Raw genomic sequence first — 20,707 nt, 5'->3', positions numbered from 1 at the left:
GGGGGCGCCTGGGTGCCTCAGTGGGTGAAGCATTAGGTCACAGTCTCGTGGCTTGAGTTTGAGCCCTGCTTCGGGAGAGCTCCAGCCCCACCTTGGGGGAGATTGAACCCTGCTTCTCTCTCTCCCTCTGCCTCTCACTCACGTGCGTGCACCCTCTCTGTCTCAAAAAAAAAAAAAAAAATTAAATTAAATTAAAAATGCATGATTCTGTTCTTTAAGATACTCTTGGAAATACTGAACTGACTTCGTCTTCTTAAAACCGGTTTCTACAGAGGTCGCTAAGTCCTAAAATTCTACTGGCAAGGACATCACTGACATTGAAAAAAAAAAAAAAAAAATTTGGCTGAAGCAGCAGCATGCCTGGAGTTTCGGTAAGCAGTTGTTGTTGGTGAACACGTACCCGACTGCTGAAAAAGATTGCTCTCCACTATCTTGGTCATGCAGTTAAGTTTCTGGCGAACTAACTGGTTGTCAGGAATGCTCTGAATGAACTTGCAGAAGAGCATGCTGCAAAAGAAACCCCAGAGGTTGGTATTTGCCCTCCGTCACGCTCAAGGTATCATTACACGATTCCCCTCTACTCTGAGATTTGGGCATGGAAAGTTTGACCTGGAAATCTCTCCCAGACACCCTGAGAGTCTGTCCCTTGGAAGTAAAGGCGAGACTGCATTCCGTGAGTGCTACAGCGCTCAGCCTCGGGGCTGCCTCCGTGTAAACTGTCAGAGGGCGGTCACATCTATCCTGGCTTTGTGGACGTGCCTTAACACTCCTGCACAATCCTTTTCTGGCTGACTTCGCTCCGGTGTCGCTCACCATCTGACTTAGCCGGGATACTTAGGTATGGGGCTGGAAGCGTATCATTATGTGCTTTCTTCTGTAGTTAATTTCATGTCTGCGCGTCTTGATTCCCCCAGAGAAAGTGCAAATCTCTCTCAGGGGCAGGCTTTGTGTCTCCTTTTAGATCTTCCACAGCAACGGAGCGCAAAAAGGGGTCAGAAGAATATGAGAATGCGTAAGCAGCCCAGGCCCCAGCCAAGTGGGGAGCTGCTTCTCTGGTAAAGTCCACAAACAAATATGTTTTGCTATTTACCTGAGCTCAACAGGATCGAACACAAGTTTGACGTCATTAATTATGCTGGGAAGGTACTTCAGAGCTGCTCCCTGTAAGAAAAAGATACAAAAAGGCAAATTCAGTTGCCAAGCAGAATGAATACAGGATGTACTAGTTAACCCCAGGAAGAAAAGGCTTGGCTCAACATAGGGAACTGGAAACGGATGATCTTGCACTGGAGAAGAGAGCTCAATGTTGCTAGATGTGATCTCCTAAAATCTTTTTCCTTAAAAGTCAGGGGGCATGGCTTTTTTTTTTTTTTCCTTCTTCATTACCAACAGGCACTATTTGGAATTCATTTTTCTATCTAAGGAGGTAGTTAAAATCTTGACGTCTCCCTCACAAAGTGGCCATAGACAACAAAGAAGAAATAATAAAGCTCAGATCTGGCTCGAACCCACGAAACCATGAGATCATGACCTGAGCTGAAACTGAGAGTCGGACGCTTAACCGACTGAGCCACCCAGGAGCTCCTCAAAGGATGGTCTGTCTTTGGCAAACTGCCATTTGAGAATATATTTGAGAACACAAATGTACATAAAAGTTAACACACAGGCTTTTCCCTTAACAGCTTTCTTTAGTCATTCTAAAATTCACCAGCTTTCCACGAATTATGATTCACTTTGTTTCTCTCCCACCATGGCCCAGTCTGTGTTGTCACCAAGCATCCTCAGCAACAGCACTGAAAGGGGCACCCGTGCTATACCACGCTGACCTTGATCTTGACAGCTTCCTCCAGAGGCCTGTCCATTAGCGTATTGAAAGCGAAAAACAACTGGCGGATTGAATTATTGAATTCGTCTCCATCTTCGCTTTGGCCATAAAATCTTAACAAGGGAAAGAGAAAAGCAGTCAGGTTTCCGTCTTTAAAAAGACATGTTCAAAAAGATCTGTTGCCTCAGCAACGCTGGCGGTCCATGCGTCTTCCCCCTTGATAATCCACTTTCCACCTAGGAGATGAGAGGATCCCTGGAAACGTAAGCCAGATTTTACTGCTTCTCCGACTGAAACCCTTCGACGGTTTCCCATTCCACTTGGGAGGAAATCCAAGCTCCTGACCACGGCTTACCTGGCCCTTCCTCGTTTGTCCTTAGCCTGCCACTCCCCGTTTTCATTCCCATTTTAGTTCCCCTTGCCCCAGCAACACTGGCCTCTCCTGACTCCTCACGCAGGCCCCACAGGACCCTGGCCTTAGCAGTTCCCGCTCCTGCACGCCTCTTCCTGCCCAGGCCGCCTCTCCCGTTCAGTCTCAACCCAAACACCAACCCCTGGAGAGATCTCCCTCCCTCCCTCCCAGGTTATCATCTCACCAGCCCCTCCCCTGTCAGCCCTTACCTATCCGAATTTATCTTACGCTTTGTTCACTCTGCCTCCTTGGCTTCCGCACAACCCACAAGCACTGTCAGAGCGGGAGCCTTGTTTCATCCCCTGCTAGATCTCCAACACCCAGAGCAACATTTGGCACCCTATGTGCCAGCACTTAAAAAAAGGGGGGCTAATACAAGACCGAGGGATGAAGATGGAGTTCTCAGTGCCCTACGGTGGGCAATTTACCATTTTAATTCTACCCCCATGGAGGTAAACTTCAGCCCGGAAGTGAGCTCAGAAGAGGAACGTAAGCTCTGATGAGGGCAAACAGGGTGGGAGGTGGGGGTGTGGTGACACTTCTTTTGCAGCTCCTGGACAGGGCCAGTAAACTGATGTGTCTATCAGATCTAAGCAGCCAGAGAATGTAGATTTCTAGGCTCTCTTTCTCAGATCAAGTTCTTCCTTAATGAGAAAAAGTCAGGGGGGTGGAGGGGAACAACTATAAACAGGTGCTCAGGGACTAAGTTCAACACAGCAACTCCCTTAGTTAATTTCATGGGTTACTTAACCACACTAATCTTGGCTTTTCCACTGTTCTCTTCCTACATGATGTTGAAAAGGATGGTTTAGATGTGCTGCAACACTGTCAGTCAGGGGTGGCACCCTAGTGAATCATCAGTGGAAAAAATTTCTCAATTTCATAAATTACGGTTTTCTTTCTGTGGTTTTATGATGATTTTCGTTGCTGGACATCAGAGTTCACTGTACAAACTTTCCGATAAGGGAATGCTCCCTCAGTGGGACACTCCAGGCCCTAACTGAATTTGTGGAAATTTAACATAATTGCAAAACACAAGGAACTAGCTATAAAGGAAGCCTGTCTGATGAGAGAGAGAGAGAGACTAAAGAGATTGTGTATAATCCTGGGTTTGGGTAAACCCTGCTCTCTTCTGCTAGGGAAGGAGGAAGTGTCTCTCACCCAGCTGAACTTTTAAGTCATTAAAACGTTTTTAAAAAGTATAAGAATGTACAAAACCAATGTAGAAACTTTAAAAAGACAGAATAAAAACAGCCTGCTTAAAACTCTCTTACCTACAATTTTATTCCTACTAAAATTTTAGTTTCCGAACCTATTATATTTTTGAAATGGGATCATATTGCACTTATGTCTTATGCCTTAGTTTTATTATTTAAGAACACCGTTATCTGTCCTCATATCATTAACATTTTTTTAAAGGGCTGAATATACATATTTTATCATTCATCTTTGTTCACTAGCTGATGGATTTCTTTCCATCAGGTAAATTCTTAGATGGGCTATTAGTAACCAACGTGGTATTTTCTTTTGCTTTTTGTGGTTTTTGTTTTGTTTTTGCTTTTCATTCATGGTGCCACATTTCTGCCCTTAATAAATTCACATTCCTATCAGCATTAAAATGCAGGGCCGATTTTTGTCCAACTTCATCAAAGGATAAAGATTTTTAATCTTTATCAATTGTATAGATAAGAACAGTGTGTGTGTATAGATAGCGTTTTGATATCGTGACTATTTTTTAAGAAATTAAATTTACCATTTGAATTTGCCTCTTGTAAATTATCTGCTTTTGTTTTCTATTATTCAAGGGTGTTGATCATTCTTTTGTTGACTGGTAAGAGCCTTTCATTAGTAAAGCTAATTAAACGTTTTGATCTATACAGCATGTCACAAGCTTTTTAAATGGTAAATGTCTTGGGGCGCCTGGGTGGCTCAGTCGGTTAAGCGGCCGACTTCGGCTCAGGTCATGATCTCGCGGTCCGTGAGTTCGAGCCCCGCATCGGGCTCTATGCTGACTGCTCAGAGCCCGGAGCCTGTTTCAGATTCTGTGTCTCCCTCTCTCTCTGACCCTACCCCGTTCATGCTCTGTCTCTCTCTGTCTCAAAAATAAATAAACGTTAAAAAAAAAAAAATTAAATGGTAAATGTCTTTTAGTTTTATGATTTTTTAAACATACCATGTTAAAAACAACAAAAATGCTCAAATCTAGACTTGAAACCCTCTCACCTACAGTGTTATTCCAAATAACATTTTAGCATGCTATCTGTCCAGTTTCCAAACCTGTCTTAACAATATATTTTAACAGTTTGGAAATCCTGCAATCACTGAAAGGCAGCAATGGCACAGGGCTGTGGGCATTCCCTGAGAAGTTACTTTCTCATTCTTCGTCTTGGCTATTTTTGACGGAGCTGTTATTCTAGAAATTCAAGGTGTGAATTATCCTATCTCTGTGGCTTAGTTTCATCACCTAGCTAAGCATGACGTCAGTAAAGAAACACACACCTGAGGAAACATCTCCCCCAGACAACTGCCATCGTTCACCATCCACCAGCAACAAGAGCTCACGATCCTAGATTTGTACACCCGGTATCATCACGAAGTCCTTTACTGTGCTAAAGGTAGTCTTGCCACAGGAACCTTGTTTCCTAGAGCTGTCATCGTCAACCAAGGTTTTCACCAAGCCGCACACTGTAGTCACCCGCATCCCCAAGTCCTGTTGTCATTACTGCCCTAGAAATTCTGACTCGGAAGGACTTTGCGCAGGCCTTCTCTAGGGGTTTCAGGGTCTATACCTCCATCTTCAGCCTTGAAGTTCTGAAATGTGGCAATTCCATGAGCCAACCATGACTCGCAGAGCTGAACATGAGCGTGAGAATTAAGGACAAGTCCATGAAGAGACAATAGACAGCATAGACATCTTATTACAGCTACCATTACCTCAAGTAGAGTACTCTCGATTGGATGATGAACCTAAACAAGTACTTTAGGGCTTTCAGAGCAGCAAAAAGCAATTCTGTCTTGCTGGAGTCATCTGCATTAGCCACATAGAAGTTCAGTACCTTGGAGAGTTTCCTTAAAAAGGTGAGAAAGAAAAAAATGTCAATGGGGCCAAGTGGTACTCAGGTTTGGGGGATGCTATCTAGGAAGGGAACCTGGCATACTGAGGAAGCAGAGGTCACAGCTACTATTATCTCTTCTAGAAAAGGCCCTGAGCAGGGAAATAAAATTCATCTGCAGCTTTGTTTCCTCACTGCTGCTGGGTTTGGAGCTTCCCTTATGCATAGAAATAGGGGATGGTTTCTTTCGCTTTGTAGGATTTTTTAACAGGATCAAGAAATGAAAGTGAAGGCATTTGAAATCATGAAGGTATTTTAATCTCCAGGGTGTCCTACAGACATCTTCAGTCATTCCTGTAAGGAAAGGACTATCTGCCTAACGTAGTCACCCTGCAAGAAGTCTGATTCTCTCCAGTGTGCCTCAACTCTTTGGGATCCCCAAAATGGGGTGAGAGCGACATTCCAGTGACTGCGGGAGAAGCTCAATCGGACTCGGGCTCAGTTTGACGAGAATACCCATGGTTTCTGAGCATCCCAACAGACAGAAGCATGCCCAGATGTCAGACTGCTCTTTGTCCGAGGCGAGGCATTTTCTTACATCTTTTTCTAACTCCCACGTTTGAGGACACAGGTATTTTGGCCCCTCTGTAAATCTCTGGGTTTTTGTAGTACCAGGAAAAATCCACAGCACACATGTAGAGCTGACGAAGCCTTGTAAAAATCAAACCCAGATTTCTACATCCAGGAGTGCTGCATTTGGCTCTGGGTAATGAAGATCCAGCGGGAGGATTTCCTCCCTTGCAGGTACTACCCGCTCGGAAAGGGAGGCTACCGGATGGAAAGAAACCGATCACGAGCCCATCTGCGGCTTTTCCCCATCCAGTGGGCACGATGTCCGTTGTGTTGGTTGGTGAATCTGCCACATAACGCCTCTTTTCTGTCATTTATGTTTTATAACATTTCTGGACCTCCGTGCCAATAAAACCAAGAACCTTCTTGTTTAGCTCAAAAAGGACATAAGGGATCTATGATCCGACTTGGCAAATCAGGTCAGCAGTCAGACCGATAGATCGACAACAGTAGTTGGCATGACCTGGTATAAGGCACTGTCAAAGAGATCTCTGACGATCTTAGTGACATGCTTGTCACTCTTTATCACATCTCCTGGTACGATAACTGGAATGTGAGGGGGTGGGGGTGAAGGCCACATACAATGCCATGGTGAGCTGAATGGCAGTTGCTTTCCTTAGTCAAGAGGCCATAAACCAAAGACAGAAAGGAGACAAACACCATTTTCCTTTGTATAAAAGAAAAATGCTATCTTCTCATATCCTGTAAGTAATGAATTCTACAAAGCACTTGTGGTGCAGGGGTGAGGGCATCATCCTCAGTTCTCCCAGACTTAGTCTTGCTTAATCCACTCTTTGATCCCCTTGGGGTTTCATGCTAAACCCAATGCCACCCAACTCTCCTAAGATCCTGAGTATGATCTCTGTTCTTGACTGTGTTCCCAGTGGCTTCAACTCCTCATCTACATATGTTCTGGATTCTTCAAGAAACATAGCCTTATCTCTTCTGGAACTTGCCAGAAGGCAGGGACTGAATTTAATACCTTTACCAGGGTTGGAATACTTAGATGGTTTCCTCTTTCCACCTGCAAGTTTGTTTGTTTGTTTGTTTGTTTATTTATTTATTTATTTATTTTTAACGTTTATTTTTGAGACAGAGAGAGACAGAGCATGAATGGGGGAGGGTCAGAGAGAGGGAGACACAGAATCTGAAACAGGCTCCGGGCTCTGAGCTGTCAGCACAGGGGCCCGATGCAGGGCTCGAACTCACGGACTGCGAGATCGTGACCTGAGCCGAAGTCGGCGCTCAACCGACTGAGCCACCTAGGCGCCCCACCACCTGCAAGTTTAGAACAAGGTTCTGCACTTAGGGGCACATTTACTTAGCTTATATCCCTCTCATTTCTTAACAACCCAGCCCTAAGAGTGCAAACCCAATAATCCAGGTGGTTCCAACTGAATAGTCAGGTATTTCCCCTGAATACTTACACGTATGCCAAAGTGGCACTGAAGTGCTTGTAAATGTAGGTTTCAAGGACAGGATTAAAATGCTGGAACTTGATGTCTCCAATCAGTGAAATAATAAATACCTGCCAAAGGCAAAAAATATGAATAGCAGCGTTGTACGGCCCCAGGCATTCTGTCAATAAGCTGGTTGTTAACATCCTGGTGCCTTCTTTTCTTTCTTGACCATTTTTGTAGTGTTCCCACTCTACTCTTCCAAAGCTGAAGTGAAGTCTTGGAGTTTCTTTTGATTTAACGTCAATAGAGGAACGATCACGTGTCAGGCACTGAGCTAAATGCTCTGAGGAACCTAATAAGAGCCAGCGTCCCTGGCCTCAGAAAGCTCACTGTCTTAAAGAAAGGCCAGTGCACAAGCAACATGAGTCGGGGGAAAAAAAATGGGAGAGTCAGAAGATGCAGAAAGGGGAATCCTGTGGAAAAAATAAACTCTAACCCAAGGATACAGCTACTGAAATATTCCATGACCTAGTTGTCCTGAGTGCAGCACAAGTGCCCTCAATAACTGAACTTCATTAGAGGTGCCTCTCAATTTCCCCTTCTTCTGTCACCGTTATCACTATCAGGCATGTAATCTACAAATAACCACATTGCACCTACCGAACACAGAAGAATGCAAACCACAGGGGATGCCTGCATATAACCGCTGCCAGCTGCTCTGTCCCAGGAGAACCTTAGACCTCGTCCCCTAGAACCCACAACCATTCTTTCCCATAAATCTGGCCAGGTATGAACTTCGCTGTAGCTTTTATTCTCTTTAAGATCTTACATCTTTAACACCCTGATCATTTCTTGAATATATCAATTTCTCCAAGCTGGTGCAATACCTATTATTCCTTTGCTGCAACATCCAGGTAAATCTACATAGAATTTTCACCTCAACAATGAGAAAACAATGCTTGGTTTGGATGTGTCTGCTTCCTCCACTCCAGTACGATTTGCGCCCTTCCAAGATTTTAACATCAACTCTCATTGTCTAGATCTCAGGGTTTGGAATGCGCTGTATGTTTAAGTACTTGGTGTGGCCTATTTAATTGTCTGCTGTGCTATGTGTTGTGCATAATGAGACTGATATTCATTTCTGATGTAAGAATTCAGTCTCCCTTGTGCGAACACACAACACGGCCACGATCATCCTGGTATCTCCTGGCTTATAAATAGGTAATTAAAAAAAATTTTTTTTTAATGTTTATTCATTTCTTGAGAGACAGATAGAGAGAGAGTGAGACGGAGGGAGGGAGGGGTAGAGAGAGGGAGACACAGAATCCGAAGCAGGCTCCAGGTTCTGAGCTGTCAGCACAGAGCGCGATGCAGGGCTCCAACCCATGAACCACAAGACTATGACCTGAGTCAAAAATCAGGGCTTAACTCACTGAGCCACCCAGGCGCCCCAAAGGTGCCTTTGGTTTTGAGAGAGAGATCGAGCAGGGGAGGAGAAGAGAGAGAGGGGATAGAGGATCTAAAGCAGGCTCCACACTGACAGCAGAGAGCCCAATACGGGGCTCAAACTCATGAACTGTGAGAACATGACCTGAGCTGGAGTCAGACAGTCAACCAACCGAGCCATCCTGGCACCCCTATAATTAGGCAATTAAAAAAAAAATTTTTTTTAACTTTACTCAGTTTTGAGAGACAGAGACAGACACAGCATGAGCAGGGAAGGGGCAGAGAGAGAGGGAGACACAGAATCTAAAGCAGGCTCCAGGCTCTGAGCTGTCAGCACAGAGCCCGATGCGGGGCTCGAACTCACGGACCGCGAGATCATGACCTGAGCCGAAGTCAGACGCTCAACCGACTGAGCCACCCAGGCGCCCTGGCAATTTTAAAGTAAGCTGTTTCTAATTTAAATTCTAGGAATTTAGGCTAAAGAAACAATCAGAGAGATGTATACAAGTATTTATGCAGGAGAATATTCGTTGCAGTCATTTATAATAGTGAGATACTGGAAACCACCCAGTTGCAAGAATAAAACTGCTTACCAGTGCATCAAACACAAGGAAGTCATAGGTTTCATTGTCCGACATTTCCATCATTATGTTAAAAAGTGCATCTAGCGTATCTTGCAAAAACTGAAGATAAAAAAAAAAAGGCTATGTCATACTTTACGTTCAGTTCTATACTGCAGAAATTCAGGGAAAATTGGGTTTCAATAGGAAAGGTTTAAAAATATCATTTCTTTTTTTTAATTTTTTTAACGTTTTTTTAATTTTTTTTATTTTTGAGACAGAGAGAGACAGACCATGAACGAGGGAGGGTCAGAGAGAGGGAGACACAGAATCTGAAACAGGCTCCAGGCTCTGAGCTGTCAGCACAGAGCCCGACGCGGGGCTCGAACTCACGGACCGCGAGATCGTGACCTGAGCCGAAGTCGGATGCTTAACCGACCGAGCCACCCAGGCACCCCTAAAAATAGCATTTCTTAAAAATCAGCACTTCTACTTCCTGATGTAGATAACAAGTTTATATATACATATGATATGTATAAATATATATATCAGTACATAAAATACTATATTATTATATATAACAGTATTATTATATATTACCAACACATTAATAACAACGTTAATATTATATTATATTTATATATATATTTTTTTCTTTTTTTTTTTTTTTTTCTGGAGAGAGTGCCTGCATACATGTGAGAGAGAAGAGCAGAGGGAGGGAGAGAAAGAGAGAGAGAGAGTCCCAAGCAGGCTTAGAGCTGTCAGCTCAGAGCCCGATGTAGAACTTGATCCCACAACCCTAGAATCATGACGTAAGACAAAATCAAGAGTCCCCCAGGTGCCCCACAAGTCGTATACTTCTAATCACTGATTTAATGTGAAATGTTGAACTAGGGATACAGTGACTGTGTTTCTAAGCATGAACATACCTTAACAATCTCACTGCCATCCACCTCCATTAACTTCTTCAAGTTGTGTTTAATGTTCTGGGAGTTCGAACGCCAATTTAACAAGCCCAACAGGTCAACTGGGAAGAACGAACACCAACCATAAAATCAGACACTGATTACAAGAAGCAACCCACACCATTTCAGGATACAACTCCAGAACTCTCTAGAAAAGATAACTGCTCTTGATAGTGACTAATTCCTTATGTATTCTTCAAAAATTTTATTGTCTCCTATCTAGATCAGAAAAACCTTATAGTCTTTCGTTCATCAGAGAAAAAAATTAACCAATAATATAGAAAGAACATAAAACTGAATTCCTGAATGGCATTCACATTTCTGAAATAATGACATCATAGTCATACAGATGAAAAATTGAAAAACAATCTTAAGTAAACTCCCTACCTTTGATTCGGGAAATGCTATAAATGCAATTTAATTATAGATTTATCTGATTCCAAAAAACCATGACCTTGCTGCTCTACCATGCTGCCTTCCCAGAGTTCTTCAAAGGAACAGACAAGCAAATGAGATAGGTTGGCATTTCAAAGGAAGGCAGAACAGACTCACATGGTCCTTCGGGTAAGACTGGGACAGAAATCTTGAAGTGTATTTGGACTTAAAGTGCGGAATTATGGATCTTTAAGCCATTTATAGCTTGAATTAACGTTGAGTTAACAAAAGTGTGACAGAAATAGAACAGGCATCTGGGCTGTTACTATTTTATCATTTTGTTTAGTTTATCAAGTTACTTTTCTAATTTACAGAGCATTACCTAAGTAGCAATACATTCTGTTTAATCAATGGACTTGTATAATTATATAGAAGTTGTTGAAAACACATACTCTTCATTAGAATAGCCAATCCCCTTCATGAGTGTTTTTTTTTCTTTTTTTCATTTTATTTATTACAGAGAGAGAGTGAGCGAGCTGGGGAGAGGGGCACAGGGAGAGAGAATCTCAAGCAGCCTCCCTGCTCAGCATGGAGCCCGACTCAGGGCTCGATCCCATGACCATGAGATCAGGACCTGACGGGAAATCAAGAGTAGGATGCTCAACCGACTGAGCCACCCAGGTGCCTCCATGAGTGTTTGTTTTCTTAGCTTGTGTATTGTTTAGTCCCTGGGAAACCTCCAAAAGCCAGTGCCTAAAGACTCACCAATGTCAACAGAATAAAGTCCCAAAACCACTCACAGCAGGTGGTAAGGCCCCACCTGTGCCTTCCTGTCACTCCACCGCCCCCACCATTTAAGATCCACCTCAAACTTTATTCCCTCTGGGAAGACTTAGCCAATCATTCTGTGCTATTTGCGCTCCTTTCTGCATATGCACACACACACACACACACACACACACACACACACACACACACTTATAACCAATAATAAAGACACACTTGGTACTTCTTTGGCTCTTCCCATAGATGTGAGCCACTTGAGGGCAGGAACCATAGTGCATTCATTGTCACACACCCTCATATCGCTAGGCGCCTAGTAGGTATTCAACACATGTTGGAGGAAAGAATAAATGGGTGGATGGAAAGGGAACTGTTAGCCCTGAGGAAGCTGCTAGTGTGCTCAACACAATTCTTAAATGTATTCATTTGTTCAGTTAGCATTCAGTAATAGACGCTGTGCTGGGCTTATCCACTAGGCACTATTTCCATCGTCCCATCTCCTATTTCCACCAGAGGTCAGTCAATGGTACCGCTCCATTTGTTACTTCATCCCACCAGATGCCGCCTGAGGGCAAGGATTTTAGGTATTTCATTGGCGTGAAGAGTCACCCAGCAGCTTTAAGCATCTGCAGACAACCCTTCGATCAGCCCTCAGGTTTACACCCTAGAAATATTTCCGTGCCACATCACTGCCCATGTTAGGAATATAGTTAGCGACTGGTGAATCATAAGGTCCTTGGGCTAGAAGACGGGCAGCACTTTTAGAGTGAAACTCCCTAGACTTCCTGCACTCCTGAGATTCACGTGGGTCGAGGCATATGCCTGTAGTTAATTCATGTCAGTTGCTGCACAGTATCTCTCCTATTGTGCAGACGTACCACAATGTGTTTGTCCATTCCACTGTTGATAAACATTAGAGCTGTCTGCAGTTTTGTGTTTTTTTTAACATTTTTTAAAGTTTTATTTTGAGACAGGGAGAGGGAGAGGGAGAGGGAGAGGGAGAGGGAGAGGGAGAGGGAGAGGGAGAGGGAGAGGGAGAGGGAAATCCCAAGCAGGTTCTACGCTGTCAGCAAGGAGCCCAATGTGGGGCTCAAACTCACGAACTGCGAGATCATGACCTAAGCCGAAATCAAGAGTTGGATGCTAAACCGCCCGAGCCACCCAGGCGCCCGTTTGCAGTTTTTCTATTTATCACAAACAATTCTCTGCCGTGAACATTCTCACGCATCTTCTGGTATCCAGGTACAGCAGCTTCTCTGGGGAATAAAACTAGAATGGAATTTCAGGATCATCAGGAATGACCATCCAAATGTTATCCAAAGTCTTCTCAATCTATGTCCCTCCCCAAAGTATTTGAGAATTCAGGATACTCTGAATGACAATCCCCAAATTAAGGCTAGTGACCATTTTAGGGAAAGGATTAGAGGCCTTAACACTTAAAAAAGGAAAGAAAAATAAAGAAAAACCGTAAGCTTTGGAGTTACAAATATCTATTTTCAGACATGAACTTAGGCAAAATATTTTAGCACTTTTAATTCAATTTTCTGAGCAGTAAACAGGATAATAATAGCAACACTGATGTCTTCATGTGCTAGTGTGTTGGAGGGTAAAAGAAATAACCAGGAATCGCCCAGCCCAGGGCCCCACCTGCAGGGACTTGAACTCCCCTCTCCCTTTTTTGGAGACACAAATCTACTGTCACCCTCCATAAGGAGCCAGCAACAAATGATCCCATATAAATAGAGCCTGATCTGGTTTTGAAAAAAACTAATACATGAAGAGTTTACAAGCTCTGTTTGTAACAAAGGCCAGTGGCTTTTAACCTTTTGAGTCTGAACAGTCCTCATAAGGCTAAGGAGAAATGCCCTTGGTCATGGTCTCTGTGTGAAAGAACGCTACCCTCTTTATCAGTAAATGCCCTCTTAGAGTTGATGGTTTTGTACTGTTTTACAGCTTTTTCTTTCTCAGAATTCATTGAATTGGTTCCTTATGATTTCCATCAAATTAGAAGAAGGCAAATACATGAGCAGCCCACGATCCTTATTATTATTTGTCCCTTGGAATACCCTGTTTCCTCTGACGCTCAGGATGTCCTGCTGTCCCCTTAACTTCTCCCACATCTGTCCTCTCCCTCCATGGTCACGGTGACAGCACATCACTCCTCCCTGGTTCTGATGAATTTGCCTCTTTAAACCTTCTTTGGGATGGGATTTTATATAAGACTTTAGGTTTTGGGGTTTGTTTTTTTTTTTTTTTTCAGTATGTTAAGATGGGTTTTTTTTTTTTGAGACCTAAACTCTAAGAATGGGGAAGACAACAAAACAGAGGGCAATTCCATTTGATGGAACTTTCTTGGCTATCTGCCGCCCCACACAAAAGCCCCCAGCAGCACGAATCCAACAGGACATCAGAAAGGGGACTGGCGGACACCGAGGTACTGAATTCATACCTTCCTCTGATACTAACTGAATTTCACAAGCTCCGCATGTCTTGCGGCCGCCACAGTGGGACAGCACGGGTTTAGAACATCTACAAGATAAGCAGCGTAGGTATCAGCAGATCAAGTGTTTGAGTACGGCTGTCAGTAAGCTTCTATATTTTTTGACTGGAGATAATGAGCAATTGAACAATCCGGTTATCTCTGATGGAAATTCCCTTTGCTATTTGTTCGAAGTTAATTTTACCTACATTTATCCCTTGCTTTATTTGAAGTCTAATCTCTGGAGGGCATCATCTACCAGGTAAATGCTATCTCTCTTGATTATCCATGAATAGTCCTCAAAGTGCATTAATGCCTTGTGTCTGCTGCCATACTTTCAACAAGTAACATTTTAACACGTCATAGTTAAAAGTTTGGAAAGTTACAGAAAGAATACAGAAAATAAGAACCGTCCCAAGTGTCTAGTGGGTTAGACACTTATCTTGCTTTTACTGACTTTAATTTACTTCATTCTTTGAAATATATACTAGTCTCACTCCCATGTTTTTAAATATAATTTATTGTCAAATTGGCTAACAGTGTGTAAAGTATGGTTTTGGGGGTAGATTCCTGTGGTTCATCGCTTACCCCATTTAAGTGTATTTATTTATTTGAGAGAGAGAGAGAGAGAGAGACACAGAGAGACAGAGAGGGTGAGCAGGGGAGGGGTAGAGAGGGAGACAGAGAATCTCCAGCAGGCTCTGTGCTGTCAGAGCAGACCCCGACACGGAGCTTGGACCCATGAATTGTTAGATCATGACCTGAGCCGAGATCGAGAGTCAGGCGCTTGACCGACTGAGCCAACCCGGGCACCCCAGTCTTGCTCCCATTGTAAAGATGAGGAAACCAAGTCACAAAGAGATCACGTGACTTGCCTGAGATGAAACAGCTAGTGTCAGAGCTGGGACTTGCATACAGGCAACTGGCCCCAAATAGTCAACGTGGATCTGAACAAAACTAGGATTATTCCCCTCGTGCTGTTAAAATTTTCCTACGCCTTTGATTACATTTGGAAATACACGTGGCGGCTGCCCATATTTTATTTAATTACGTGATAATGCCCCCATTTACTAGACACGTGGATTGTTTCCACCATTCCCCTCTTAGGAATATCAGGAAGACATCTTCACTCGTGAATCTTTGTGCGTATCTTTCATTGTTTCTTTAGGCTTAACTTCTAGGGGTGAGACGGTTGGGTCAAAGGGTCTGAACACATTTCTGATCTTTTTTTTTTTTTTAATTTTTTTTTTTTTTTTACCATTTATTTTTAAGACAGACAGAGACAGAGCATGAACAGGGGAGGGGCAGAGAGAGAGGGAGACACAGAATCTGAAACAGGCTCCAGGCTCTGAGCTGTCAGCACAGAGCCCGACGCGGGGCTCGAACTCACGGACTGTGAGATCATGACCTGAGCCGAAGTCGGACGCTTAACCGACCAAGCCACCCAGGCGCCCCCACATTTCCGATCTTTGATCCACCTTCTAAATCATCTTCCCTAACTGCTGTACCATTTTAACCTTGTTCCAGCCGTTGATTGCATTTACTTTTTTCCCTAAGAAGGATCGTGCCACTGATGTAATACTGTCCTATCGTCTCTGAAGCTAGGAATGTTTTCTGGCTTGCTTGCTGTTTCTTTTTCTCAATAAAAAGACTTTGCTTTCCCGAGCGGCTTTAGGGTCACTGAAAAACTAAGTACAAACTACAGACAGTTCCCCCATCCCCTTTCAGTGCTCCCCGACTTCCCCTACTAGCATCCTGTATTTTTTTTTTTAATTTTTTTTAACGTTTATTTATTTTTGAGACAGAGAGAGACAGAGCATGAACGGGGGAGGGTCAGAGAGAGAGAGGGAGACACAGAATCTGAAACAGGCTCCAGGCTCTGAGCTGTCAGCACAGAGCCCGACGCGGGGCTCAAACTCACACACCGCGAGATCATGACCTGAGCTGAAGTCGGACGCCCAACCGACTGAGCCACCCAGGCGCCCCTAGCATTCTGTATTATTGTGGTATGCTCGGTATAATTAATGACCCCATATGAATACAGTATATTAACTAAAGCCCACAGTTAACATTTAGGGTTTACTCTGTGTAGTACCTTCTGTGGGTTTTGACACGCATCTACGTAGCCATCACGGTATCATATAGCCTGGTTTCACCGCCCCCAAAACCCCCTGTGCTCTGCCTGTTCCTCCCTCCTTCTCTCCTCGGGGCCTTTGCCACCGTGAAGCTTTTCACTGTCTCTGCAGTTCTGCCTTTTTTTTCTGGCTTAATTCTTGGTGAGTGTGTTTTCACTTTCCCATATGTCCCGGCTCTGCACTTCACTCTGTTGAGTCTGGCCACTCGTCCAAGTTGAAATCCTATCTATATTCTCTAGCCAACCACGCTTCATCAAAACAAACACTACTGACCCTCTCTTTCTAAGGACCGGCCAACATCTGATCCCTGAGTGTACCTTATGTCTAAACTGTTTTGTCTACCCCTGAGCACTTCTGTAAGGCAGAGCCCTGGCCGTGTTCCTCTCCCAAATCTTCTAAGAGGCCAAAGGGACTAATCCTCTATACGTCACAGGGGCTATAGGATTTCTACGGCACGTTTCCGGAGTTCCTAATTCTCGCCTAACTCTGCTCAGCAGAACTCCTTACACATAACCTAAGTTAAGCGAATGAGAAATGCCATCATATACAGAGACGTTAAAACTGATACCAGAGGTTTCAAAAAGGAATAAAGTGAATTTGAACCATCCGGCCTACTTAATGATAAGTCCCTCACTGCTTGGGAAAAAAAGTGGGAAAGAGGAGGCTCTATGGGGGGAGGCGGGGTGGGGGGGGGCGGATGGAATTCTGACAGGAAACCCTCCCTGCCCTTGGCCATACCTGTTTGGGTAGGAGACTGGTTCTTCTTCTCTGCCAGTATCCTCCCCCACTTATTACCAACATTTGTTGTTTCATCTATTATACAGAGTACCTTAGTAGAGTTCTTTGCTGCCCTGAAGGAAGGAAAAGTAAGACTTCTACAATTTTTCAGCCTCTGTCGATGAATACACTTAGGGGTTTTATGATATTAAAAACTACCAAGGGGCGCCTGGGTGGCTCGGTCGGTTGAGCGCCCGAATTTGGCTCAAGTCATGAATGATCTCACGGTCTGCGGGTTCAAGCGCCGCATCGGGCTCTGTGCTGACAGCTCAGAGCCTGGAGCCTGCTTCCGATCCTGTGTCGCCCTCGCTCTCTGCCCCTCCCCCACTCTCACTTTGTCTCACTCTGTCTCTCAAAAATAAATAAATGTAAAAAAAAAAAAAACAAAAAACCCTACCAAGATACTTTTCATCCTATTTGAATGATAGGCAAGATAACCTCAGAAAGAGCATTAGCTATGTGACCAGTAGTACCCACAACGCCAAGTGAAGAACAAAGAGAGGAATCCAAAGCACCTCCCACTCCACCTCAGAAGACGCAGCCCCATGTGGTTTAGCCCCCTGGGTCTAACAAAGAGCCCAGGGCGGCCAAACAGACAACTCACTGTGGTGTCCCTATGGTAACCGCACCTACCGTTCTGGGTGAGCTTTGTGGAGCAAATGAGGGTGGCAATCTGAAAGCTGTCTTTCGTGCTATCCTTGGTTGGGGCCAAGTTGGCCAGGGTTTTGGATGCTTGGAGCTCTTTTTCTTCCATCTCTACCTTGGTTCCAGGCAGGGTCAGGTAGAGTTTAGCATCTTCCATTTTCTTGTTGTCACCCTGAAAAGGAAGCATGATAGGAACACCAAATGTTGGGCAAAATCTCGTAGATGCGAATAAAAATAGTTTCTACCATGAGCATGATGCATCTCCAGGGTGCGGAACAAGGCTTTATCGAATTATACGTACATTCCCTCCAACTCTAAGACAACTGTGATATTCTTCCAGGGTTTAAGCCCAGAAATAATTTCAACACTGAATAAAAATGGAGTGAGTTGTGAAATACAAACTGAGAACATCCTAGGTCTCTGCTATAAATAAATATTAAAGAATGAGGTTGGATTTCATTTTCTTGAACCTGTAACTGGTCACAATTCTACCTCACTGGGTTGATGGGTTGACTGGATTCACTGGGAAGAAATAGTTTGCCATGCCTTCCAAAACCATCTGTGAACTAAGGAGCTCTTTAAAAGAAAAAAACAAAACAAAACAAAACGAAACAAAACAAAACAAAAAACAAAACAACCAGGCAGGGGCGCCTGGGTGGCTTAGTCAGTTAAGCATCCCACTCTTGATTTCTGCTCAGGTCATGATCTCACGGTTTGTGAGTTCAAGTCCCACTGGCAGTGCAGAGCCTGCTTGGGATTTTCTCCTCCTCCCTCTCTCTCTGCCCCTCCCCTACTCTCTCTCTCTCTCTCTCTCTTTCAAAAATAAATAAATAAACTTAAAAAAACAAACAACCCAGGCAGATGCATCTCAAAGAAGGTACCAACTCTGTGATATTGTTAGATAAATGAGACCTTCCCACATCTGCTTCCGAGTGTAAAATCTCAGTAGAAGGGATAATTCTGTAGCAGTTAAAGAATGAGGACCACGCTGCTGGGGAAGGAAGCAAGGTCCCCTCGCAGAGAAATGGTGCTTGGCTCTCGGTGATATGGAAACCACATCCTCCCATGCCCACCATACTCTAACCAAAGCCCAACAGTGCAACTGTTCCACATGGGACGATGCAGGGGAGAGGCGGGAGGCAGCCCTCAACTGTTCACGGCCACAGAACACCATCTGCAGGACAGGGAGAGGTGTCCTCTAGAGGACTTACAATAATACGATACACTCCTTCCAGAAAGGGGATGGGAGAGACCACGCAGCTGGAGTGACCAGAGTCCTCTGGTTTTTCTAGACTTGAAGGGACACACACTTCTCCCTCTAGGGAAGTTTCCGATGTTTATATGCATAATTCTGAACCAACTTCAGAGGGGGTGAATACTTCCTAAGTAGTTTTCTGAGCCTTGTTCTATTAGCCCCACCTTATAAACCACCAGATCGTGCCTCCCATCCTGCAGCGTGGTGCCATCCGGGTTCATCAGTTTCACGAAGGCCACGCCAAAGGCTCGCTCTGATTTATCTCTGGCTGAAAAGACAAAAATAAACATGTCTGAGCAGTCCAGCAAGATACCAGGAAGTGATGTCTATGATGGATGGTTTCACATTTTGCTCCAGGGGGGTGATATCCAATCATGCTATAATCGACACTGCTCAGCAAGCTACAATAAGTCACAGGTACTGTGCGTGGCACAGGCTCCTCAAAGGAAATATTCCCCAAAGTGAAAGCTTCTGGTACCTCCACGGAAGTTTTTTTTTTTTTTCCTACATTTGCAAATGAATGAGACCAGCAACTAGCCAATCGTCTAAATCAGAAACGTGGATATCGACATTGAGTCCACCCCAGTGTCAACTCCCAGTTCTGAATACCTCTGAAACCTGCACCTTTTCTCTCCATCCCTTCTGTTCCCACCCTGGTTCTGTTCAACTCTTCCCTAGATTTCTTTTTTTTTAAATGTTTATTTATTTTTGAGAGTGTGAGAGAGAGAGGTGGGGGGGAGAGAGAGAGAGCATGAGTTGGGGAGGGGCAGAGAAAGAGGGAGACACAGAATCTGAAGCAGGCTCCGGGCTCCGAGCCATCAGCACAGAGCCCGATGCGGGGCCCGAACCCACAAACCGTGAGATCATGACCTGAGCTGAAGTCAGACGCTTAACTGACTGAGCCACCCAGGCACTCCAACTCTTCCCTATATATTTCTAGAGGATCTTTCCAAGCAGTCCTTTTCCACTCAACACCTTATCTACCCTACCGTCAGAGAGACTCCCTGCTCCAAAACACCTTCATGAGATATCTCACTTCTGTTGCTTTAAGACAGACTCAGTGAAGTATTAATCACACTCCAAGGTTTTATGATGCCACCTCTTACTTCTAAGATACTAATCCAGGTGCCAGGAGAGTCCAGTCTCCCCAAGAAAGCAGAGCACCTCCCTCCAGATCTTTAGGTGCTGGCCTCTGAGCTCACGGTGCCCCCTAGTTAGGTGCCGATGGCTGGGGCAACCTTTGGCCTGTTCTCATCAAGGGCACAACTCTGAGGTGTGCTGGGGCTATGTGCCCCTAGATTGAGTGAGCCGTAATCCACTATATGACTACATTTGCAAATTTGTTTATCCATTCTCCTGGTGGGAGCCATGAGGCAAATTTACAACATTCCCAATTTGGGGAGATTATGAATAAAGTTGTTATAAACATGTATCAAACCACAAAAACCTTTTAATGGCACCTCCGTAATATGGGTCAACATAACCTTCAACCCGCACGATGTGGCTCCAGCCGGCTTGAATTCGGGTTGCTGAGGTTGTCTGTTAAGCTGGGCTCTCTCACTTCCTAGCCCTGTGATCCTGGGCAAGTATCTAATTTCTCTGTACTCACCTTCTTTTCTGTATACATGTGGATAAAAGCAGTATGTATCTTATCAGTTTACTGGGGACACTAAACAGTATGCAAATAGATTCATTTAGTGTCTTGTAGAAACTAAGGGCTTGATAAATCCTAGCTCAGTATTATGTAGAGCTGTATGAAATTGCTGATACTTGACTATTTGACACTGACCTACAAAAAAACAGCAACTTCATGGGGTTCGACCCAATTTTATGACCGCTCCCCCTGTTCTGACTTCAGCCTGCTGCGTTCACTTTGTGGGTTTCAAACACATTTCTCTATCGTCACTCTTGAGTGGGCTGACTTCGATTCCTACACCTTCAAGCCTTGGTGAGGAGGTAGAAATCTT

General features: G+C 44.2%; 1 protein-coding gene across 5 annotated transcripts in view; it reads right to left on the bottom strand.

Annotated features, from left to right (window-relative positions):
- The window catches only part of DOCK5 (dedicator of cytokinesis 5), a 218,451-nt gene that overhangs the window by 70,098 nt on the left and 127,646 nt on the right, over positions 1-20,707 (bottom strand). For all 5 annotated transcript variants that reach the window (XM_078445433.2, XM_078445432.2, XM_078445434.2 and 2 more), the window contains 9 exons: positions 18,905-19,008; positions 17,474-17,657; positions 10,256-10,353; positions 9,360-9,449; positions 7,348-7,448; positions 5,172-5,306; positions 1,827-1,938; positions 1,091-1,161; positions 401-507 (listed from right to left, as the gene is read on the bottom strand). In XM_078445433.2, the coding sequence (XP_078301559.1) occupies positions 401-507; positions 1,091-1,161; positions 1,827-1,938; positions 5,172-5,306; positions 7,348-7,448; positions 9,360-9,449; positions 10,256-10,353; positions 17,474-17,657; positions 18,905-19,008 (1,002 nt within the window). The remainder of the gene's footprint in view (positions 1-400; positions 508-1,090; positions 1,162-1,826; positions 1,939-5,171; positions 5,307-7,347; positions 7,449-9,359; positions 9,450-10,255; positions 10,354-17,473; positions 17,658-18,904; positions 19,009-20,707) is intronic.

Source organism: Panthera onca, chromosome B1 (genome assembly GCF_046562875.1).
Source record: "Panthera onca isolate mPanOnc1 chromosome B1, mPanOnc1 haplotype 2, whole genome shotgun sequence".
In the NCBI taxonomy this organism is placed as follows: domain Eukaryota; kingdom Metazoa; phylum Chordata; class Mammalia; order Carnivora; family Felidae; genus Panthera; species Panthera onca.
This window is presented reverse-complemented; position numbering and strand designations above follow the sequence as displayed.